Source organism: Haliotis asinina, chromosome 6, assembly GCF_037392515.1.
Source record: "Haliotis asinina isolate JCU_RB_2024 chromosome 6, JCU_Hal_asi_v2, whole genome shotgun sequence".
NCBI lineage: Eukaryota > Metazoa > Mollusca > Gastropoda > Lepetellida > Haliotidae > Haliotis > Haliotis asinina.
Window position 1 is genome coordinate 410383 of NC_090285.1, and position 19338 is coordinate 429720.

The 19338-nt window shown below is 42.3% G+C and overlaps 1 protein-coding gene across 1 annotated transcript; it reads right to left on the reverse strand.

The window, feature by feature from the left end:
• Positions 1 to 1276: 1276 nt before the first annotated feature.
• Positions 1277 to 14209, reverse strand: LOC137286813 (uncharacterized). Its single transcript, XM_067818816.1, has 13 exons — positions 14055 to 14209; positions 13357 to 13743; positions 12821 to 12980; positions 10980 to 11150; positions 10599 to 10690; positions 9663 to 9886; positions 8767 to 9017; positions 8446 to 8668; positions 6889 to 6978; positions 3743 to 3954; positions 3262 to 3462; positions 2324 to 2498; positions 1277 to 1997 (listed from the first exon to the last, which is right to left on the reverse strand). The coding sequence occupies exons 2-13, from the start codon at positions 13656 to 13658 to the stop codon at positions 1882 to 1884; spliced, it is 2217 nt and encodes a 738-aa protein (XP_067674917.1). The 5' UTR covers positions 13659 to 13743; positions 14055 to 14209; the 3' UTR covers positions 1277 to 1881.
• Between the last annotated feature and the right edge of the window lie 5129 nt (positions 14210 to 19338).

Sequence of the window (19338 nt, forward strand, 5' to 3'; positions counted from 1 at the left end):
CTTTAATCAGGAAAGTAGCCCGTCATAACCTGACCTTAGGTCATCACCAGGGGGCAGCCAATCGCGGGATTGAAATCGATTTCACACATATGTGTGATACCAGTTGTCTCACATAGATCGCTCCTCGCGGCTGTGTAAGAAATTTAATCACTGAGTATACATTATTCAAATTTATACAGTAACAGGATTTCATAGCAGGAGCGTGGGTTCCATACACACAGCACAAGATTCCGACATGCAACATATGTCTCCTACACTCAGCCACCACGGGTGTCATACACACAGCACAAGATTCCGACATGCAACATATGTCTCCTACACTCAGCCACCACGGGTGTCATACACACAGCACAAGATTCCGACATGCAACATATGTCTCCTACACTCAGCCACCACGGGTGTCATACACACAGCACAAGATTCCGACATGCAACATATGTCTCCTACACTCAGCCACCACGGGTGTCACACACACAGCACAAGATTCCGACATGCAACATATGTCTCCTACACTCAGCCACCACGGGTGTCACACACACAGCACAAGATTCCGACATGCAACATATGTCTCCTACACTCAGCCACCACGGGTGTCATACACACAGCACAAGATTCCGACATGCAACATATGTCTCCTACACTCAGCCACCACGGGTGTCATACACACAGCACAAGATTCCGACATGCAACATATGTCTCGAAACTCAGCCACCACGGGTGTCATACACACAGCACAAGATTCCGACATGCAACATATGTCTCCTACACTCAGCCACCACGGGTTCCATACACACAGCACAAGATTCCGACATGCAACATATGTCTCCTACACTCAGCCACCACGGGTGTCACACACACAGCATGGAACTTTAGAGGGAGCCTGGTATTTATGCAGTCAGGTGGGGTTTCACAGGCGGGACTCGAGAACTGTCCGACTTATCGTTTATGCCGGTCACTACAAGAACAGTTTTGGATCGCTTCCACACTACAAGGATCGAGAAGAAGGATGGAATGCAGAGTATACCACTTGAAATGTTAATGCCTGTAAATAAACCTCGCATTACCTATTTTTATCTCATATTTCCCACGGCGTGTCACCCCTTTTGTTTCCCATGTAAAACTGTGATCACAGTGATGTACTAAGGGAATATAGTGAAAACTGACCCCATCTAAAAACAGACAAAAATACTGACATCGCTGCCAGAAACAAGGACATCAAGGCCATGTTGAAACTAGGCCTGGGGGAAACGTCCACTATATATAACAGAAAACTGCATGTAGTTTATTTCTGTCTTATTTACCTCTAAATCAGTATCTTGATAAGAAGGCAACAACAATGATAACATAGTCAGGGCCAGGTTCTAAGTGCCTTAAGTACAAGTTGCATCAATGTATTATTTATCAATGTTTATATCTTCTAATACCTTTTAATGATGTACAACATGTGATACTTGTCGACCATTTATATACCAGCACATACACGGTCACTGTCTACCATTGATATACCAGCAGATGTATATTCACTGTCTAGCAGTATATGGTATATTCACTGTCTAGCAGTATATGGTATATTCACTGTCTAGCAGTATATGGTATATTCACTGTCTAGCAGTATATGGTATATTCACTGTCTAGCAGTATATGGTATATTCACTGTCTAGCAGTATATGGTATATTCACTGTCTAGCAGTATATGGTATATTCACTGTTTCCAATAGCAACAACAATAATAAGCGTCACCATTCGATCCCTCGTTTGTTATATTTGACTTGACAACAGTTATATAATCTTTGTTACACTGGAAGTTGGAGCAAAGAACATAAATAGTAAGGAAAATAACAACACTATGTTACTGAACAATGAAAATGGGAACTATTACTACTAATACTTCCCTAGAATCACAGTACCGTTGATCATTACTGCGCCTGAAAGGACATTGGATGGAAGACTCGGTGTCTGGTTGGGCTGCTGACCGCCGATAAATATCTCCACGTAGCCTACAAGAGACAACATAGTAAGGAGGTAACCTACAACAGACAGCTTACCCAGTGCCATCTTGGGCTATCTAGAAATATCTCCAGGCACTCTAAACCACCCACACACTCACGGATTATTCAAACGTTACTCCAACCACCAACTATCATGTCTTGAACGATCCTGAAGAAATCCAAGGCACCCAAAAGCACTTAGCACCATTTTGAACTATGGAAAAGTACGTCCAATCTCTCTACTGCAACCGTCGCCCGCCAGCTACAACCACAAGGCACCACTCCGGCCCACCCACAAACCAAGTCTTGGCTCACTTTGAACTCATGTAACTTACCATCCTCGACAATCCAGCCATAGTAGTCGTCCCAAATCGCCATGTTCTCTGCTTCTATGAGCAGGCTCACCACCATCTTCTGACTGACCTCTAAAGACACCCTCTTGAATCCCACAAGCTGAATCTTCGGCGTGGGGACTGACGGGCTCTTCCATCGGAGGTACAGTTGTACTACCTGTGGAGCCGTGTGAGTGTGTCAACATGTGTTCGTATAAGGTGCGCTGTCAGTCATATAAGGTGTGTTGTCAGTCTTATAAGGTGTGCTGTCAGTCTTATGAAGTGTGTTGTCAGTCTTATGAGGTGTGCTGTCAGTCTTAAAAGATGTGCTGTCGTATCCGGTGTGCTGTCAGTCGTATAACGTGTTCTGTCACTCTTAAAAGATGTGCTATCGTATCAGGTGTGCTGTCAGTCGTATACGGTGTGCTGTCAGTCGTATACGGTGTGCTGTCAGTCTCAAAAGATGTGCTGTCGTATACGGTGTGCTCTCAGTTGTATACGGTGTGCTGTCAGTCGTATATAGTTTTGGGTTTTTAATGAATGAAACATGAAACGTTAGACTTCATTTGATTGTGTATCTGCAAAGTTCCAGCTGAGTTTCGAAACTGGCGGAGTGCAATAACAGTCCATAAATTCTGGTTATTGTTACCCCGGATAACCCAAGCTGACAGTCATATGACTGTATCCCACCGGGTACCCATTTCAGGCTGGGTGAACAGGATCATCTTTGAACTCAGGTAGCTCAGGTGAGACCACATATATCACACGTGCTTCATTGTGGGGCAGGACTGAAGCCCAGAAAGACATGGAGTTTATCTACCAAACACAGTCACACGGTCACACATCCAAAGACCCTCCGCGCCCAAGGTTGCTTAACTTTCCTTGATTTATGACCTGAGGTCTATGCACAGGACCACATGCCTGCCACCATGTCTATTTACCTCGTCAGCGGCGTGAGGCCCGTTATTGACGACCACCGTAGTCACATTGATGCTTTGTCCTGCCTGAATCACTCCCGGGTATATTGCCTCCACATAGGAGAACGTGGAATATGACAGCCCGTATCCGAAAGGGTAGAGGACTTCCGTGTTGAAGTAGCGGTAGGTGCGGCCGTCCATTGAGTAATTCACCATCTCTGGGAACTAAGAACATTATATATAGTTTATATATAGTTTGGTTACAGTAGTGGTCACACAGCTCTTTCTTAACCCTGTACCAGTTTCCTCCTGGTTGTCCTCAACACTCGACATCAATATGCATCAAACCAAAGGGTTCACGGGCATTCGCGCCACACTGTTGTATAGTGTGTAGTCTTCATCGGGAGACATGTCATATAGCCCCTCCAGCGAAATAAACCATTCTTACTGCATTTTGGTTTAGACTGTATTTAGGATATTCTCCCAGTTGAGACTTGTCACTTACGCCTTCCAGTGACCTGGGCCATGTATAGGGCAGTCTGCCTGCGGGTACATTGTTCCCTCCATCATTCGTGAGGACCCTTCTGATCGCCTCTCCTGTGGCTTGGGCGGGATAGAATACCTCCATGATGGACACGATACGAGGGTTCTCCACGGCGAAGGTCATGTTAAGAGGACCAGCGTTAAAGAGCAGTAACACTATCGGGACATTCCCACCTGGAAACACAGCATTCAGTAGTGGCTGATTTGGTGTGACGGATTCAGTGTAGAGTCAACATGACCTGATCCGTAGGACGGTCAATAGTCAAAGCATATGAAAAATTATTACCCTTCAGATACATCTGTCGAATTCTGATTGGTCAATAGCCAAAGCATACAAAACCATCTAGGAGGATTTTCCAGGGTCTACGAACCATACACCCGGTCAAATCTGTCACATGACACACGGGGGTTGGGGGTGGGTGTTCGAGGGTTGTACGGGTGATCGTGACTTGAGATGGAATGGGGCTGCCACTCGGCTGATCGCTTCGAAAGTTTCGATTTGGCCTTTACAATAATCAGTATGAACAAAGAAATACAATGGTTGCTATAATATTTCTATTTGCATGTGTCAATAAATATATATAAACAATAAAATATTCCTGTACTTCACATGTCATTTAACAAAACCTCAAATTCGATTATATTAGTCGTTAACTAAGCGATACTGAGTTATCTTCCTTTATGACCGTTCAGAAAAAAATCATGTCGAAATGTTTGCGCCTCTTTCTGCCGAAGGTTAAATTAGTTAAATTAAGAGTAATAAGTTCGTCACATGGTGTTTTGAAAGGGTGTACAGGGCTGTAAGACCCTTCTGCGCCTCAGGAAATTTGGGATTTACAAAGGTCTTACAGCCCCGTACACCCTTTCAAAGCACCGTGCAATTGATAACGTATGCGTATTTGCCAGGGCGTTCGAAGTGAACATTCCGTCACAAGTGTAACGTGACACGCTACACGGACTGATCAAGTGGCCTCAGATGGAATGTGGCTGTCAAACGGCTAAAGAGTCGGCGTATACAAATATGAGTACATAAGCAGAGCAATAAAATTGTTGCTATGATTTCTTATTTGTTTGTGTAAATATGTATGTCCATAGAATACAATCTGCATTTAACTTGCGATCATTTTTATCACAAACAAAACCACCCCGAGCTTTGTGGTCATTCAGGAAACATCATGGCGAAACGTTTTGCTTCATTTTCATTCTGTCCAAGGTTGAATGTTGTTGTTCAATGAAAAGCTAAGTAAAAGGATCTCAACGGTACACATGGCTACACATGTTATATGCTGACTGTACTGTATAACATGGCTACACATGGTATATACACATGGCATGTACTCACTGTATTGTAAAACATTGCTACACATGGTATGTACTCACCGTATTGTAAACCAAAAGTCACTGTGTTCTGTAATCTGATTGGTTGTAAAACATGATCAAATGGTATTAGATTCCCGGAAACTGGAAGACTATTCACTGCGTATTTACACGTAAACAATTGTTTTGTTGTGTCATCAACAGTGGTCATTCAAATCATATTGTGACGTAAAGTTAGAATGACGTCACAAATGAGCAACTCCAGACGTTACCATGGGAACCAGCTGAAACGGCCAGCTGATGACACTTTACTGCTGTACCCATACTCGATGTAAACGAGTGCAGACAGTAAAACCCCTTTGGTTTACTTTTTTGTTTACAATGTCGATAAACATCATGTGTTGGCCAATTTCGGGGAGTTATTGAGTATTTGAAGCACGGGAATATTTCATTTGAAAACTCCGGCTGACGCCGTCAGTTCCAAATGCATTCCCGTGCTTCAAATATTCAATAACACCCGGAAATTGGCCAACACATGATGTTTATCTCCTAATTGTATAACATGGCTACACATGGTATGTACTCACTGTATTGTATAACATGGCTACACATGGCATGTACTCACTGTATTGTACAACATGGCTACACATGGCATGTACTCACTGTATTGTATAACATGGCTACACATGGTATATGCTGGCTGTACTGTATAACATGGCTACACATGGTATGTACTCACTGTATTGTATACCATGGCTACACATGGCATGTACTCACTGTATTGTATAACATGGCTACACATGGTATATGCTGGCTGTACTGTATAACATGGCTACACATGGTATGTACTCACTGTATTGTATAACATGGCTACACATGGTATATGCTGGCTGTATTGTATAACATGGCTACACATGGTATGTACTCACTGTATTGTATAACATGGCTACACATGGCATGTACTCACTGTATTGTATAACATGGCTACACATGGTATATGCTGGCTGTACTGTATAACATGGCTACACATGGTATGTACTCACTTTATTGTATACCATGGCTACAAATGGTATATGCTGACTGTACTGTGTGACATGGCTACACATGGTATGTACTCACTGTATTGTATACCATGGCTACAAATGGTATGTACCCACTGTATTGTATAACATGGCTACACATGGTATGTACTCACTTTATTGTATACCATGGCTACAAATGGTATATGCTGACTGTACTGTGTGACATGGCTACACATGGTATGTACTCACTGTATTGTATACCATGGCTACACATGGTATATGCTGGCTGTACTGTATAACATGGCTACACATGGTATGTACTCACTGTATTGTATAACATGGCTACACATAGTATGTACTCACTGTATTGTATTACATGGCTACACATGATATATGCTGACTGTACTGTGTGACATGGCTACACATGGTATGTAACCACTGTACTGTGTGACATGGCTACACATGGTACGTGCTCACTGTACTGTTTGGCATGGCTACACATGCTATCTACTCACTGTACTGTTTGACATGGCTACACATGGTATGTACTCACTGTACTGTGTGACATGGCTACACATGGTATGTACTCACTCTACTGTGTGCTACCACGGGGTATCTACTCACTACTCCCTATGACAGCACATTACGTGGTATACATTGCACTCACTGTACTGTATGCCATGACACCAATGTGTATTCGCTGTACTGTAATGATTTCACATAACATGGTATCTACTGTTTGACATCACATCATGTGGTATGTACTCACTGTACGCGACAGCGTCTTTAAGAAGCTGCACCTGTCCGGCTGGCAGCTCAATGTCTGCTTTGTCGTGACCTTCCCTCTCAATCATGGCGCCTGGAGATACATGTTTCAGTGTTACACTTGTAAAGCTACAACACTAAGATAATGTGACGAAACAGACGTGTAGGTACACTTACATATAGATAAACCATCCAGGGTTCTAATTTAAATGGGTTAGGCAATTAAATTCACAACACCGGAGTGGTGTGAATAGATTTCATTGCTGTCATGTTACCACAGTCACATGGAGTAGTATAACTACACAAGACTGCGGGCATGTTACCATGGTCATAACTACACTAGACTGTGGGCATGTTACCACAGTCACAACACTGGAGTGGTATCTGTACTCTAGACTGCGGGCGTGTTAGCACAGTCACAACACTAGTGTGGTATAACTACACTAGACTGCGGGTGTGTTACCACAGTCACAACACCGGAGTGGTATAACTACACTAGACTGCGGGCATGTTACCACAGTCACAACACTGGAGTGGTATCATTACACTAGACTGCGGGCGTGTTACCATAGTCACAATACTGGTGTGGTATCACTACACTAGACTGCGGGCGTGTTACCACAGTCACAACACTGAAGTGGTATAACTACACTAGACTGCGGGTGTGTTACCGCAGTCACAACACTGGAGTGGTATCACTACACTAGACTGCGGGCATGTTACCATAGTAACAACACCGGAGTGGTATAACTACACTAGACTGCGGGCATGTTACCACAGGCACAACACCGGAGTAATGTAAGTAGACTAGATTGCGGGCATGTACTAGATCGACCAAATGTTGTGGTTTTCAGAAAGCCTTTCATAGACTATGTAGTTATCAAGAAGGGAAGTCGCTTTTCCTCTTTAGCCACAATCACGGTGCTGAGACCAACACATAGTTAAAGATATCCAAACTGTGACAAAAGCACCTCTGACTACTAACAGAGCAATCTACCACAGAAAGAGAGAAGATCATTCAAGAGTTGTCATCGTAGTTTTCACAGTCAGTGTGACTCGTATGTTGGTGAAACGTCCCGCCCCCTATAAATGAGAAGCAAGGAACATCAGGCTTCTGTTGAAGAACAGACAGCCATCACCGATTACGGCTAGGCGGCCCAACGGTCTGCCCATGTTTCTTCATAACCATTATCCATTACCACAATGCTTGTTGGTAATATCATCCACTGAACATCAACGTCTTCAACCGCATATTCTCATATTTCCTTCATGTACATATTCTTTTTATCCATCATGTATATCACCCCCGCTTGATAAGCATCTGTATCTTGCCTGCACATCATAGCAGCTTGGAAATGTCTATCAAAGGAGCTACTCTTCTATGTCATCGAAGACAGAGTTATTGATGTCCTTGTTCGACCGCTTGCATGAGTACGTCAACCACCGATAAGAGGGGTACAGGTGTGATTCCTGCACAGCTGTTATATATTACTCACGTAGGCGGAAAACACGGACAAAAGCAATAAGTCATATGGAGGGCCAAAAAGGAGGAACACTTTACCTGTCCCTAACGTAATGAACAGCACGTCGACACCAGTGACTGCCTTTCTTACACCGGCGGCGTCGTAGCTGGCACACAAACTGTCGTTACAGCCAGATGCAGCCTGCACGACATTCCCCAGCGTCCTCAATCCGTCAATTGTCCGCGACATAAACCTGGGGTCGGTGTTGGGGGCGTAGTTGCCGACGGTATTGTTGCCCTCAAAAGTCATTGTACCAACCACCTGGAGATGTATGGTAAAGTAGGGTTCAATAATGTCGACCGCAGCGTTTAGGAGCTGTCAAAGAAAAAACCCTTCGTAAAATGAACACTGATACGCACCCCTACAGTGCCGAATTTCTGCTTGAGTGGAAGAAAGTTCCCTTCATTCTTCAGTAGGACAAATGTTCTTGTTGCTGCCCACACGGCGAGTTCCCTGTGCGCCTTGGTCTCCACATACGAGAGGTCATATGTAGAATAGGGGTTCATAGAAGGAGGGTCAAACTCTCCAAGTCTCATCCTCGTATAAAACAGTTTCTTTACTCGTTCCCTCACTAACTCTTCTGTCAGCTTTCCCTGCTTAATGGCATCCACTGAAAAAACGCAATTCTCTGTCTTGACAACGAGCACACTCTTGCCTGGACAACAAGTACACTGATGTCTTGACAACAAGTACACTGATACCTGGACAACAAATACACTGATGTCTGGACAACAAGAACCCTGCTGCCTGGACAAAGCGCACCCTGTCGTCTGGACAACAAGCACAATGCTATCTAGACAACAAGTACACTGATGTCTGGACAACCAGTACACTGATGCCTGGACATCAAGAACCTTGCCGCCTGAACAAAGCGCACCCTGTCGTCTGGCCAACAAGCACACTGCTGTGTGGCCAACAAGCACCATGCTATCTGGACAGTAGGTACACTGATGTCTGGACAACTAATACACTGCTGTCTGGCCAACAAGCATTGTGATGTCTGGACAACAAGCACACGGCTGTCTAGCCAACAAGCACTGTGCTGTCTTGTACGCTGATGTCTTGACAACAAGTACACTGGTGCCTGGACAACAAGTACACTGATGTCTTGACAAGAAGTACACTGCTGTCTAGCCAACAAGCATTGTGCTGTCTGGACAACAAGCACACTGATGGCTGAACAACAAGTACACTGCTGGCTGGTTTGTTAGTTAACCACGTATGAATGAGTTGTTTTAGAGATGTAGTTACTCACACATGGACAAATACACTGCGTCGGCTCTACTTGACAGTTCTAGGTTACATCCAGCATTTACGCAGGCAGCTACAGTATCTACAGTGTTGTTGAAGTAATGGTGGGACCCGATGATGTTTTCTATTGCCCCTTGATCGCTGACGACGTAGCCCTGAAAGCCCCATTCTCCTCTAAGGATGTCCGTCAACAGCCGTTTGTTGGCGCAAGCAGGTACACCATTAATGCTTGAAACAGTGTAACATAAGGGGCAGTAAGGAGCAGAACAGATCACAACGTTACGATCACAGACGCAATGTGGAATATTAGTAGATGAAGATGAAAAAGAGGAACAGACGGGACAGAAGCACAGAACTGACAAAGGGTCAGACAGGACGGAACAGGGACATAGGAACAGAAGTGACAGAGCAGAAAGGGGCAAAGGGGGCGGAAGAACAGAAGATATAGAGGGGACAGAGGAACAGTAGGGACAGAGATACCAAGGGGACAGGAAGAGAAGGCACAGAGGGTACAGATGAACAGAGGGAACAACAGGGACCAGGGGACAGGGGAAGAGAGGGGACAGTGGTGACAGGGAAACGGGGGGAGGAGGGGGGGGAACCAGAGGAGCAAAGGGGACAGCGAGGAAACAGGACGAAACAGGACAAAGATGACAGTGAAACAGAGGGAACAATGGTGACAGAGGTACGGACGGCACGGTGGCGAAAGCGGAACAGGACGGATAGAGGGGATACAGGGAGAGAAGAGACATGTCTTCATTTGTATTTATTTCTTACTGTAACTGTAATGTCAGTTATTGGCTCATAATTACACCACTCGTTACAGGCTGCGCGTGACGTGGCGTCCCTTCCTTGACGCGTGTTCTAAAGACACTTATCTGTCACAACTGCATTGGGTGTTACATGTTCCTGCTTTGACGCATGTTATGACTTCACATACCTGTTATAGCTGCACATGATATTGTATGTTCCTGCTTTGACGCATGTTCTGAAGGCGGGCAGGAAGGTTGTCCGCCAATCTCGCTCTGTGACCTTAGGAGAGATAGTGGGACACGTTTGATTTGTTTTAATAATTATTCTTGCCTTATATAACCGATTTGTTTCACGAAAAACAGAACATATATGTCTGATAACCCATATGGAGATGTGATTGAGATTGGTAGTAGAGATGTCCGGTTAATATACAGACTGGGTATATACTGCTGCAAATTCATTATATTCGGTTGCAGGCATGTGGTTTATAAGTGAAACTACTGTTTCAAACACATGGTTAATTGATGACGACACATGATTTACCTGTACAGACATGTGGCCTACTTACGTTGGCACTGAAGGACATCCTGCTGACGGGGATATCCTCTGGACCGGCGTACACATCGAAATGTTTACACCCAGCGTTGGCTCTGACATAGCGTGGATGGTCTCCCTGTAGACCCCACACGAAGTGGGCAGCGTACTGGCCAGTCAGGTAGGGGTCTTCTCCATACGTCTCCTGGCGATTCACAAACATGACTACAGTTAGGGATATTCTCCATACGTCTCCTGGCAATGCACAAACACTGCTAAAGGTAGAGATATTCTCCATACGTCTCCTGGCAATACACAAACATTGCTACAGGTACAGATATTCTTCATACATATCCTGGCGAGAAACAAACATGACAGGTAGGGATATTTTCCATATGTTTCCTGATGATATGCAAACATGACTACAGGCTGGGGCCTTGGCATGTATGTTATAGAGGCAACTACGGCACATGTAACCTGTATATGGACAAGAAGATCTGGCATCAGCATAAGCGATTTGCATTTGAATGCAAAGAGATGTGGGACTGACATGAGAGACAGAAAACCACAATAAACACAGCGCATCTAAAGACAGCAAGAGTTATATACTCCCAAGGAGGATGAAATTGATAATCCTATGTACCTTTGGGATTGACATTGAACGATCGAGGGGACAAAATAACAATCTCTTGAGCAAGCACTAGTTGAAGGGATATGTACGCTATATGAATATCCTACAACACATCTGTGCACAGAAAGATATGACATCAGCATAAGACGTGTACTTGGGCACAAAAATGTATACCATAGGTAAAGGATACGGGTGCCTTTTGTACAACTGACATCAACTTAGAAATATAGACACACGACCTTTGTACAAATTGCAGGAACTGAATGAAGGTGACGTCCGTTGTGTCATTCCCATATTCAGAATGAACGTTCTGTTTCCAGGATGTGGACTGACCTCCTTTGTGACCGACTGAAGTCCTTGAACAACACTGATCTTCTTTGTCACTAGCTGAAACCTTAATTTGTACAACACTGACTTACTTTGACACCAACTGAAATATTTGTACACCTGTGACCTACTATGTCACCAAATGAAATATGTCTACAACACTGACCTACTTTGTCACCAACTGAAATATTTCTACAACTCTAACATACTTTGTCACCAACTGAAATATTTCTACAACTCTAACATACTTTGTCACCAACTGAAATATTTCTACAACACTGACCTATTTAATCACCAAATGAAATATTTGTACAACACTGACCTACTTTGTCTCCAAATGAACTATTTCTACAATTCTGACCTACTTTGTCACCAAATTAAACATTTGTACAACACTGACTTACTTTGTCTCCAAATGAACTATTTCTACAATTCTGACCTACATTGTCACCAAATTAAACATTTGTACAACACTGACCTACTTTGTCTCCAAATGAACTATTTCTACAATTCTGACCTACATTGTCACCAAATTAAACATTTGTACAACACTGACCTACTTTGTCTCCAAATGAACTATTTCTACAATTCTGACCTACATTGTCACCAAATGAAATATTTGTACAACACTGACCTATTTTGTCTCCAAATGAACTATTTCTACAATTCTGACCGACATTGTCACCAAATTAAACATTTGTACAACACTGACCTATCTGGCGACCAAGTGATCTTTTCGTGGAATACTTATCTACTAACAGAGCAATCCTGCGTGACCACGGCTAACGTTTCAACTCGGGTGTGTTTTCAATCTCACACCGACTTTGCTTATGGTTGCGACCATTGTATATGTCTTCCTAAAGACGTATACAAAGAAGAAGGCGGGTTGAGACCATCTATGACTGAAATGCACATACTTCGTTCCTGCCCCACCTGGGGTCCCGCATGATGTTGATAACGGGGCTGAAGCAGCTGATACCCTTGTGGGTGCCGTACTGCTTGTTCTTCACGAAGTCATTGTACTTTCCTCGAACTTCTTCACTCGTCGCCTCTGCCACTTTAAACACAACTTCGGGGCTGCAACACACAGCGAAGGCTGAGGACTAAGATGCACCACACAACACCGTGTATGTATCTCAAACTGAATGTGTTCGGGTCAACGTGCGTGTCAGGTATGTGAGATCTCAGAGTTTATATATGGGTGTGGTCTATCCAACCAGCAAATGCGTTCCACCATACCCCTCAAAACTATACACTCAAGTCTCGGATGTCTAGTGACACATGTACACAATTAATCTGTCAACTTCCCGAAGTTGATAAATTGTGATAAAGGCAAATTGTACACTAGTTTATGTCTTGGACAAGGCAAAACTAACCAATATTGGCACATAAACCAAGGGTTTATCTACCAACAAATCAATCTACACCGGAGCCAACATTCGACAAAACTTACTCCCAGGCGGCAGCTAGGCCCAGAGACTGAGGGAAGGAGGTAGCATTCCCTGCCTCCACGTCTCCCCTCAGACACTCGGTGTTCCAGGAGTAGGGTCCGATACCAAGTCGAGGTATGGGAGGGGTGGGGCCATTGCCCGGACTAGCGCCTCCTTTCGTCATCTGGTACATGATCTCTTCCATGGTGAGGCGGCCAACAAGGTCCTCCACACGCTCGTCCCAGGACAGACTGGTGTTTCTGAAGGGGAAGTCACCATGACAGGCGCCTAACACCAAGACGAGGAACAGACGAAGGTCTGTCATGGTCAGAAGATGACAGGTGTCAGTATTGTAAATCAATTTCCATGCTTTTATACGAGTGACAATCACGTGGGAACGGCGTGCTCAGCTGAAACGTAACAGATGGAGTTTTAAGGACACTCTCTAACCCAGAAACCGTGTTCTGAACACATTCCGAAAATATCGAACAGATTGCGAGATAACAAACAAGTACACGGATATGGAGCAGTGTCCTTGTACACTATGACTACTACAACAGGCCTTTAGCTCAAATTAACAACCATCAAAGATGACCAATCCACAACTACGACGTGATGAGCCGTGGTCTCGAGTGTTGTTGACATCCGTTCTTTTGGAAGTGATATGACATGTTGTCAGACTTGTAGGTCTGCCAGACGTCAGCCTCTATGATAAGCTTACTTTGGGATAAACAGTCCACCATGTTGGCGCTCTGTCCTCTCAACTCGCCTAATATCATCGACACTGTTTGCTCAAACGACGAATCGGACCTGTTACAGGCTTTCATCAGGCTACTGCAGTAGGCCTCCGATAGCCATTTACATCTTTATCTCCAAGCTGGACAGTTTCAGTTACCTCCCTTGTCACTGTCTACTTCCTTCATACCTGCTGTTTCAGTTACCTCCCTTGTCACTGTCCACTTCCTTCATACCAGTTGTTTCAAATCACCTCACCTCTCTTGTGACCTTGTATGATAAAGAAGCTGAACCATAAAGCACTTTTAGTTTGAAGAAAATACAGCCTGATGTCTGAACGACAAGTGTATATGAAATGGATTTATGTGCTAATGCATAACGGCAAACATACAAAATAAAAAAAATGGCCCTCAATATGTCAAAAATCGTCGACAGAGGCCCTGTACGTATGAGGATAAGGGGGCATAACTCCCCGTGGATACTGATCGTATATTTTTGTTGTGTTTTCTTTACAGTGAACCAAACTATTCCAGTACAAAGGTCCCAAATGTAACAGGATACCCTTTGGTAGTTTAAAGGACCACTAAACTCAATTTTTGGTACTCTTTTTATCACTGCATATGAAAGACTTTTGGTTAGTCATAAACGAAACACCGTTATCTTTTTTGTAAAAAGTGTGGTTAATTAATACCAAGCGCTTAAAAGTGCTAAAAAGCCGTCTGCTTCTCTCTCGCCCGCAAACGAAACCGCAGACATTTTACGTAACTCTGTCACCAGAGCCCTACAGTGACGTCATAGAAGGAACGGTTTCCAGTTAAATGTATAGAAAATGTGCAGGAAGCTCGTCATTTTGCTGATTTCTCGACGTCACCAAAGACATGCCGAATTGTTGTTTGGGGTCGGGTGATGGTGTCACAATGCACAGATTTCCACCAGACTCCGTAGTTTGTGCTTAAATTGGTTGTTAGTGTGTGCGAAATGACCTTTGTGGAAGCCTGTGGTATACATGTATGCTAAATCGGATGGTTCGCCCCCTACCACGCTTCCAGGATAGAAAATGGAGTTCACGTTTCATCGAGTTTATAAAATCAAGACTGCTTACTACACATTGGTGGCCAAACGGATTTTGCATGGATATAACGCTTTCTTCCTCGGAAACGAGGTTGTGGTTGAAGTGACAATATCATCGTAAGTAATATTATATTGACCTCTTATATTGACCGATTCCAAGAGTGAAATTGTTATGTTATAATCAATGTCATGTAAAATCCTAATGTCCGTCAAGAAAATACATATTTTACTACCAGTAGAAAGTAATTTTGATTTTGTAAGTCGGTGAAAACAAACTTTAATAACATTCATCCTCAGACAGGGCCCCTCCATTTTTGAAAATCGTGAAATCACGGACTAAAGTCCGTTAGAATTAATGAAATCATAATTTGTTCTCATCAAGTTAGAAAAGCAAAACTACTTTTTACTGATCGTTTGAATCATGGCCAAAAGGATTTTGCATGACACAACTTTGAACATAAGGACTTCTTCCAAGGAAGCAAGGTGGGGGTCGAAGTGACATTTATATTGCAAGCAATGTTATATTGACCTCCACCTCACTTCCAAGAGTGAAATTGTTATGTTATAAGCAATGTCATGTAAAATCCCAATGTCCATCAATAAAATACATATTTTACTACCAGCAGAAAGTAAGTGTCCTTTTGTAAGTCGGTGGAAACAAACTTAAATAGCATTCATCCCAAGACCGGGCGCCGCCATTTTTGGAAATCGTGAAGTCAAATCCATTTGAATTAATGAGGTTATGTATGGTTTGTTCTCATCAAGTTAGAAAATCAAAACTACATAAATATGTATTTGATATCATTACCGAAAGGAGTTTGCATGACACAACCTGTAACATAACCTAAGCGAGGTCGGGGTCGAAGTGAAAATACGGCGCGATAAATTTCTTCACTTGCTAAATTTACTTGGTTTGTAACGTTCACTCACCAGTATGTAGACACTTGTCAATATACGTCTTTATATTTGGTCTCATAATCCTAATTACTTTTGAAACTTAACAAAAAGAAGCGATCTGCGAATGTATAAGAGGAATGTAATATGTAGACATTTCATAGTTTTCCTATATGAATCATAATTCGCACGCACGCTCTAGTGTATGTCTGTTAACTCGCGAGTTTGGGGAATCAGCTCGCTTAGCAGCTCGGAGGTGTAACTATACCAACCCACACACAACACGAGAACCTGAGTAAATAAACAAGGAGTTTATTGGGCCACAGTCACAGGATGATTTTTACATGATTAGGTACAAATAATTATTGGATCATATTGAAACGGTAATCAGGTGTCAAAATACATTATCATTATAGGCCGATATACAAAGTACATAATCATCATACGTCGATGTACACGACACATACTACATGAATCGAGATACATTTCTAACACATAACATCAACACAATTTCGTTCATACATCTTAATATAATACTAGCATATCCAAAACAACATTACGCAGTACATAATGAACTACACAGTGTCGAACACACTCTATACGTTATACCAGTATCATTCAACACGGGAAGATATTCACTCATAATACATTAATTGAAACAATACACGACACGCTCCACGACAGCCACGGAACCACTATTATCTAATAGACAAAACATGAACAGCAATACGGGGAGCGAGTTGGGTTTTACACAACAATATTTCAGCAATAGCTTGGGACACCAGCAATGGGCTTAACACATTGTGCCCACGTGGGGAATCGAACCCGGGCCTTCAGCGTGACGAGCAAACACTCTAACCACTAGGGTACCTAGCTGCTCCTGAACAGAGCAATAGAGAGTAATAGTCTAAAATATATTAACGACCACGTTCCACCTAAACATAACGACCTTGCCAAGGATCTTAACATGTGGTCACGATAGCAAAAATGTATTGCAGAAAACATTGAACAGTAATGGTAACGATTTGCCAAGGTAGAAGAAAGTAAAGGGTCTTACCTGAGTAAATAAACAAGGAGTTTATTACGCTACAGTCACAGGATGATTTGTGACTGTGGTCGTCCCTGTTTTATACCCTTTCCCAGTTGTCATAGCTAATCGGGTTTACTGATAATATTGCTGATAAGTTGTTGTATCTAAATCCTATTGCCTAATTCGACTACCGATAACGTACCTACTGCGAAGTTAAGTTACTCTATCTGTCAGAATTACATAAAGATTTTCATAACGTATTTGACCACAACGGCGTTGACAAGCGAAAGACATGATGCATCTGCTGACACATACAAGATATTGGTCTTGGACATTCGATATCAGTGTGACCACGAGTGAAGTACACGATAAATTGGATTAGCCTATCTCTATCTGTTGACACTTACAAGATACTGGTCTTGGACCTTCGTTATCAGTGTGACCCTTGGCAGACTGAAGATGTGGCACGTGTAGCATTTCGATATTTCAATAAAATATTCTGTCATAGAATCTTTATAAAATATTGTGCATTTCCACCATGTTAATATGTCGTCTGCATCATTACACTTAACGACGAGAACAATTATTATGTTGAAAGCTACAACAACGGATTAAAAACAAAAATGCAAATATTAAAATTAAAGTTATAGGAGCAATGTCAGGCTATTACCTTCTTCGAGGAATCTATCCATCAATATCCACAAAAACCAAGTGATATATAATTCATCTGCAGATTTCCCAAGTGGTGTGTCTTTTAACAGTCTAATATACGAAAACGTGATGTATCGTTTCAGGTTTTTCACATTGCTGTATAGTTTCATTGGTTACCCACATAGCACTCATGGTAACTAATTGCATAATGTGCGTCATTCTTTTTAGAAAGTTATTTAGTTAGTCAATAATGAGCAATCAATCAATGTATTGGCGGTTAATCCTTTGAAAGAAGGGCGTTGTTTTACATAGACACAGACACGACAGAGTGTATTCAGTATAGATTAGTAAATGTACATACATAAACACTACCTTTTGACAAATCCGCATTTAAATCCCCATAAAACTAATCAATCAATCAGCGTGTTATCGGTTAATCATTTGATCGATCCAGACACAAGAAATGCCAAAATGGGGGCCTTTGTCGGGTAATCTAAGTGGTGTTACCACTAATTATACCGGTTATAAATTCATTAACTGAGCATCAAGTGAATGGTGACAAATAACGTGTAGGTTTATGCCAACACGGATTACAACCCAGCGACACCAAGTGATTTTGACAGAATCGTCTATGAAAACAAGGGTTGTAACTCGAAAACTAGGCAAAGCAGGAGACAAAACTAAATGATAGTAGATTGTGAGAACATATAGCTTTCATTTTTCTCAACATTTTTCACGATTTCAGGTTTGTACAAACCTGTTACACGAAATAGTTCAACCCCTGAAATGTAGATGAATACTGCAGAGACCCTCATTTCTATACCCACTATTACGTCACGAAGACGCGCCGCTCTGATTGGTTGAAATTTCGTTTGCGGCTGAGAATTTTGCACTGTTGACAAAAAGGTCGATTTAAGGTAATTAAAGATCGGAATGAGCATTTTTTAATGACGGGGTTTCATTTATAACGATGTCAGCAAGTGATTTTGCGTTTGTACCCTATTAGAGTATATATGACCTTTAACAATTTATGAGAAAAGATGTCAATGTACTACATGAGAAAGCAGGTAATAGCGATTTGGATGGCCCTACCCGATACATAATTTAGTTCTTCGATTCCCATATTCTCCTGTTTGTGTAGATGTATTTGATTAATTGTGCATCATTATTAAAAGTAAAAGACATATCTTCAAATGTAATGAAATAACAGAAAGTAATGCGACATTCTAGTTGACGTCACGGCATGTTTTGTGCATTTTGTGACGTCGGAAAAAGACGACACTGGTTTGCTGATTAGTATATCTAACCTAATTTCCACTCAATGTGTAAAAGGCCTCGGCTTCTATGTCAGAATTCAACACTCTTTAGACAAAGCATAAAATGAATGGTTTTACCACTGAAATAGTGTCCTGAATATATCAATAATTAGACGGTTTACTACGTATGGTATTGCGAGCAACATGCGTACCTGTCTGGAAACAATTTAGCGCAAATGAAAATTTCACACCTGAATATTCATTGAATATTGATTTAGGATATAAACTTTCTTCTTGTGATTATGTAATTACTTCTCTTTATAAGTATGCAATGAAAGGTACAAATAGATCGCTTTATCAGTAGAACT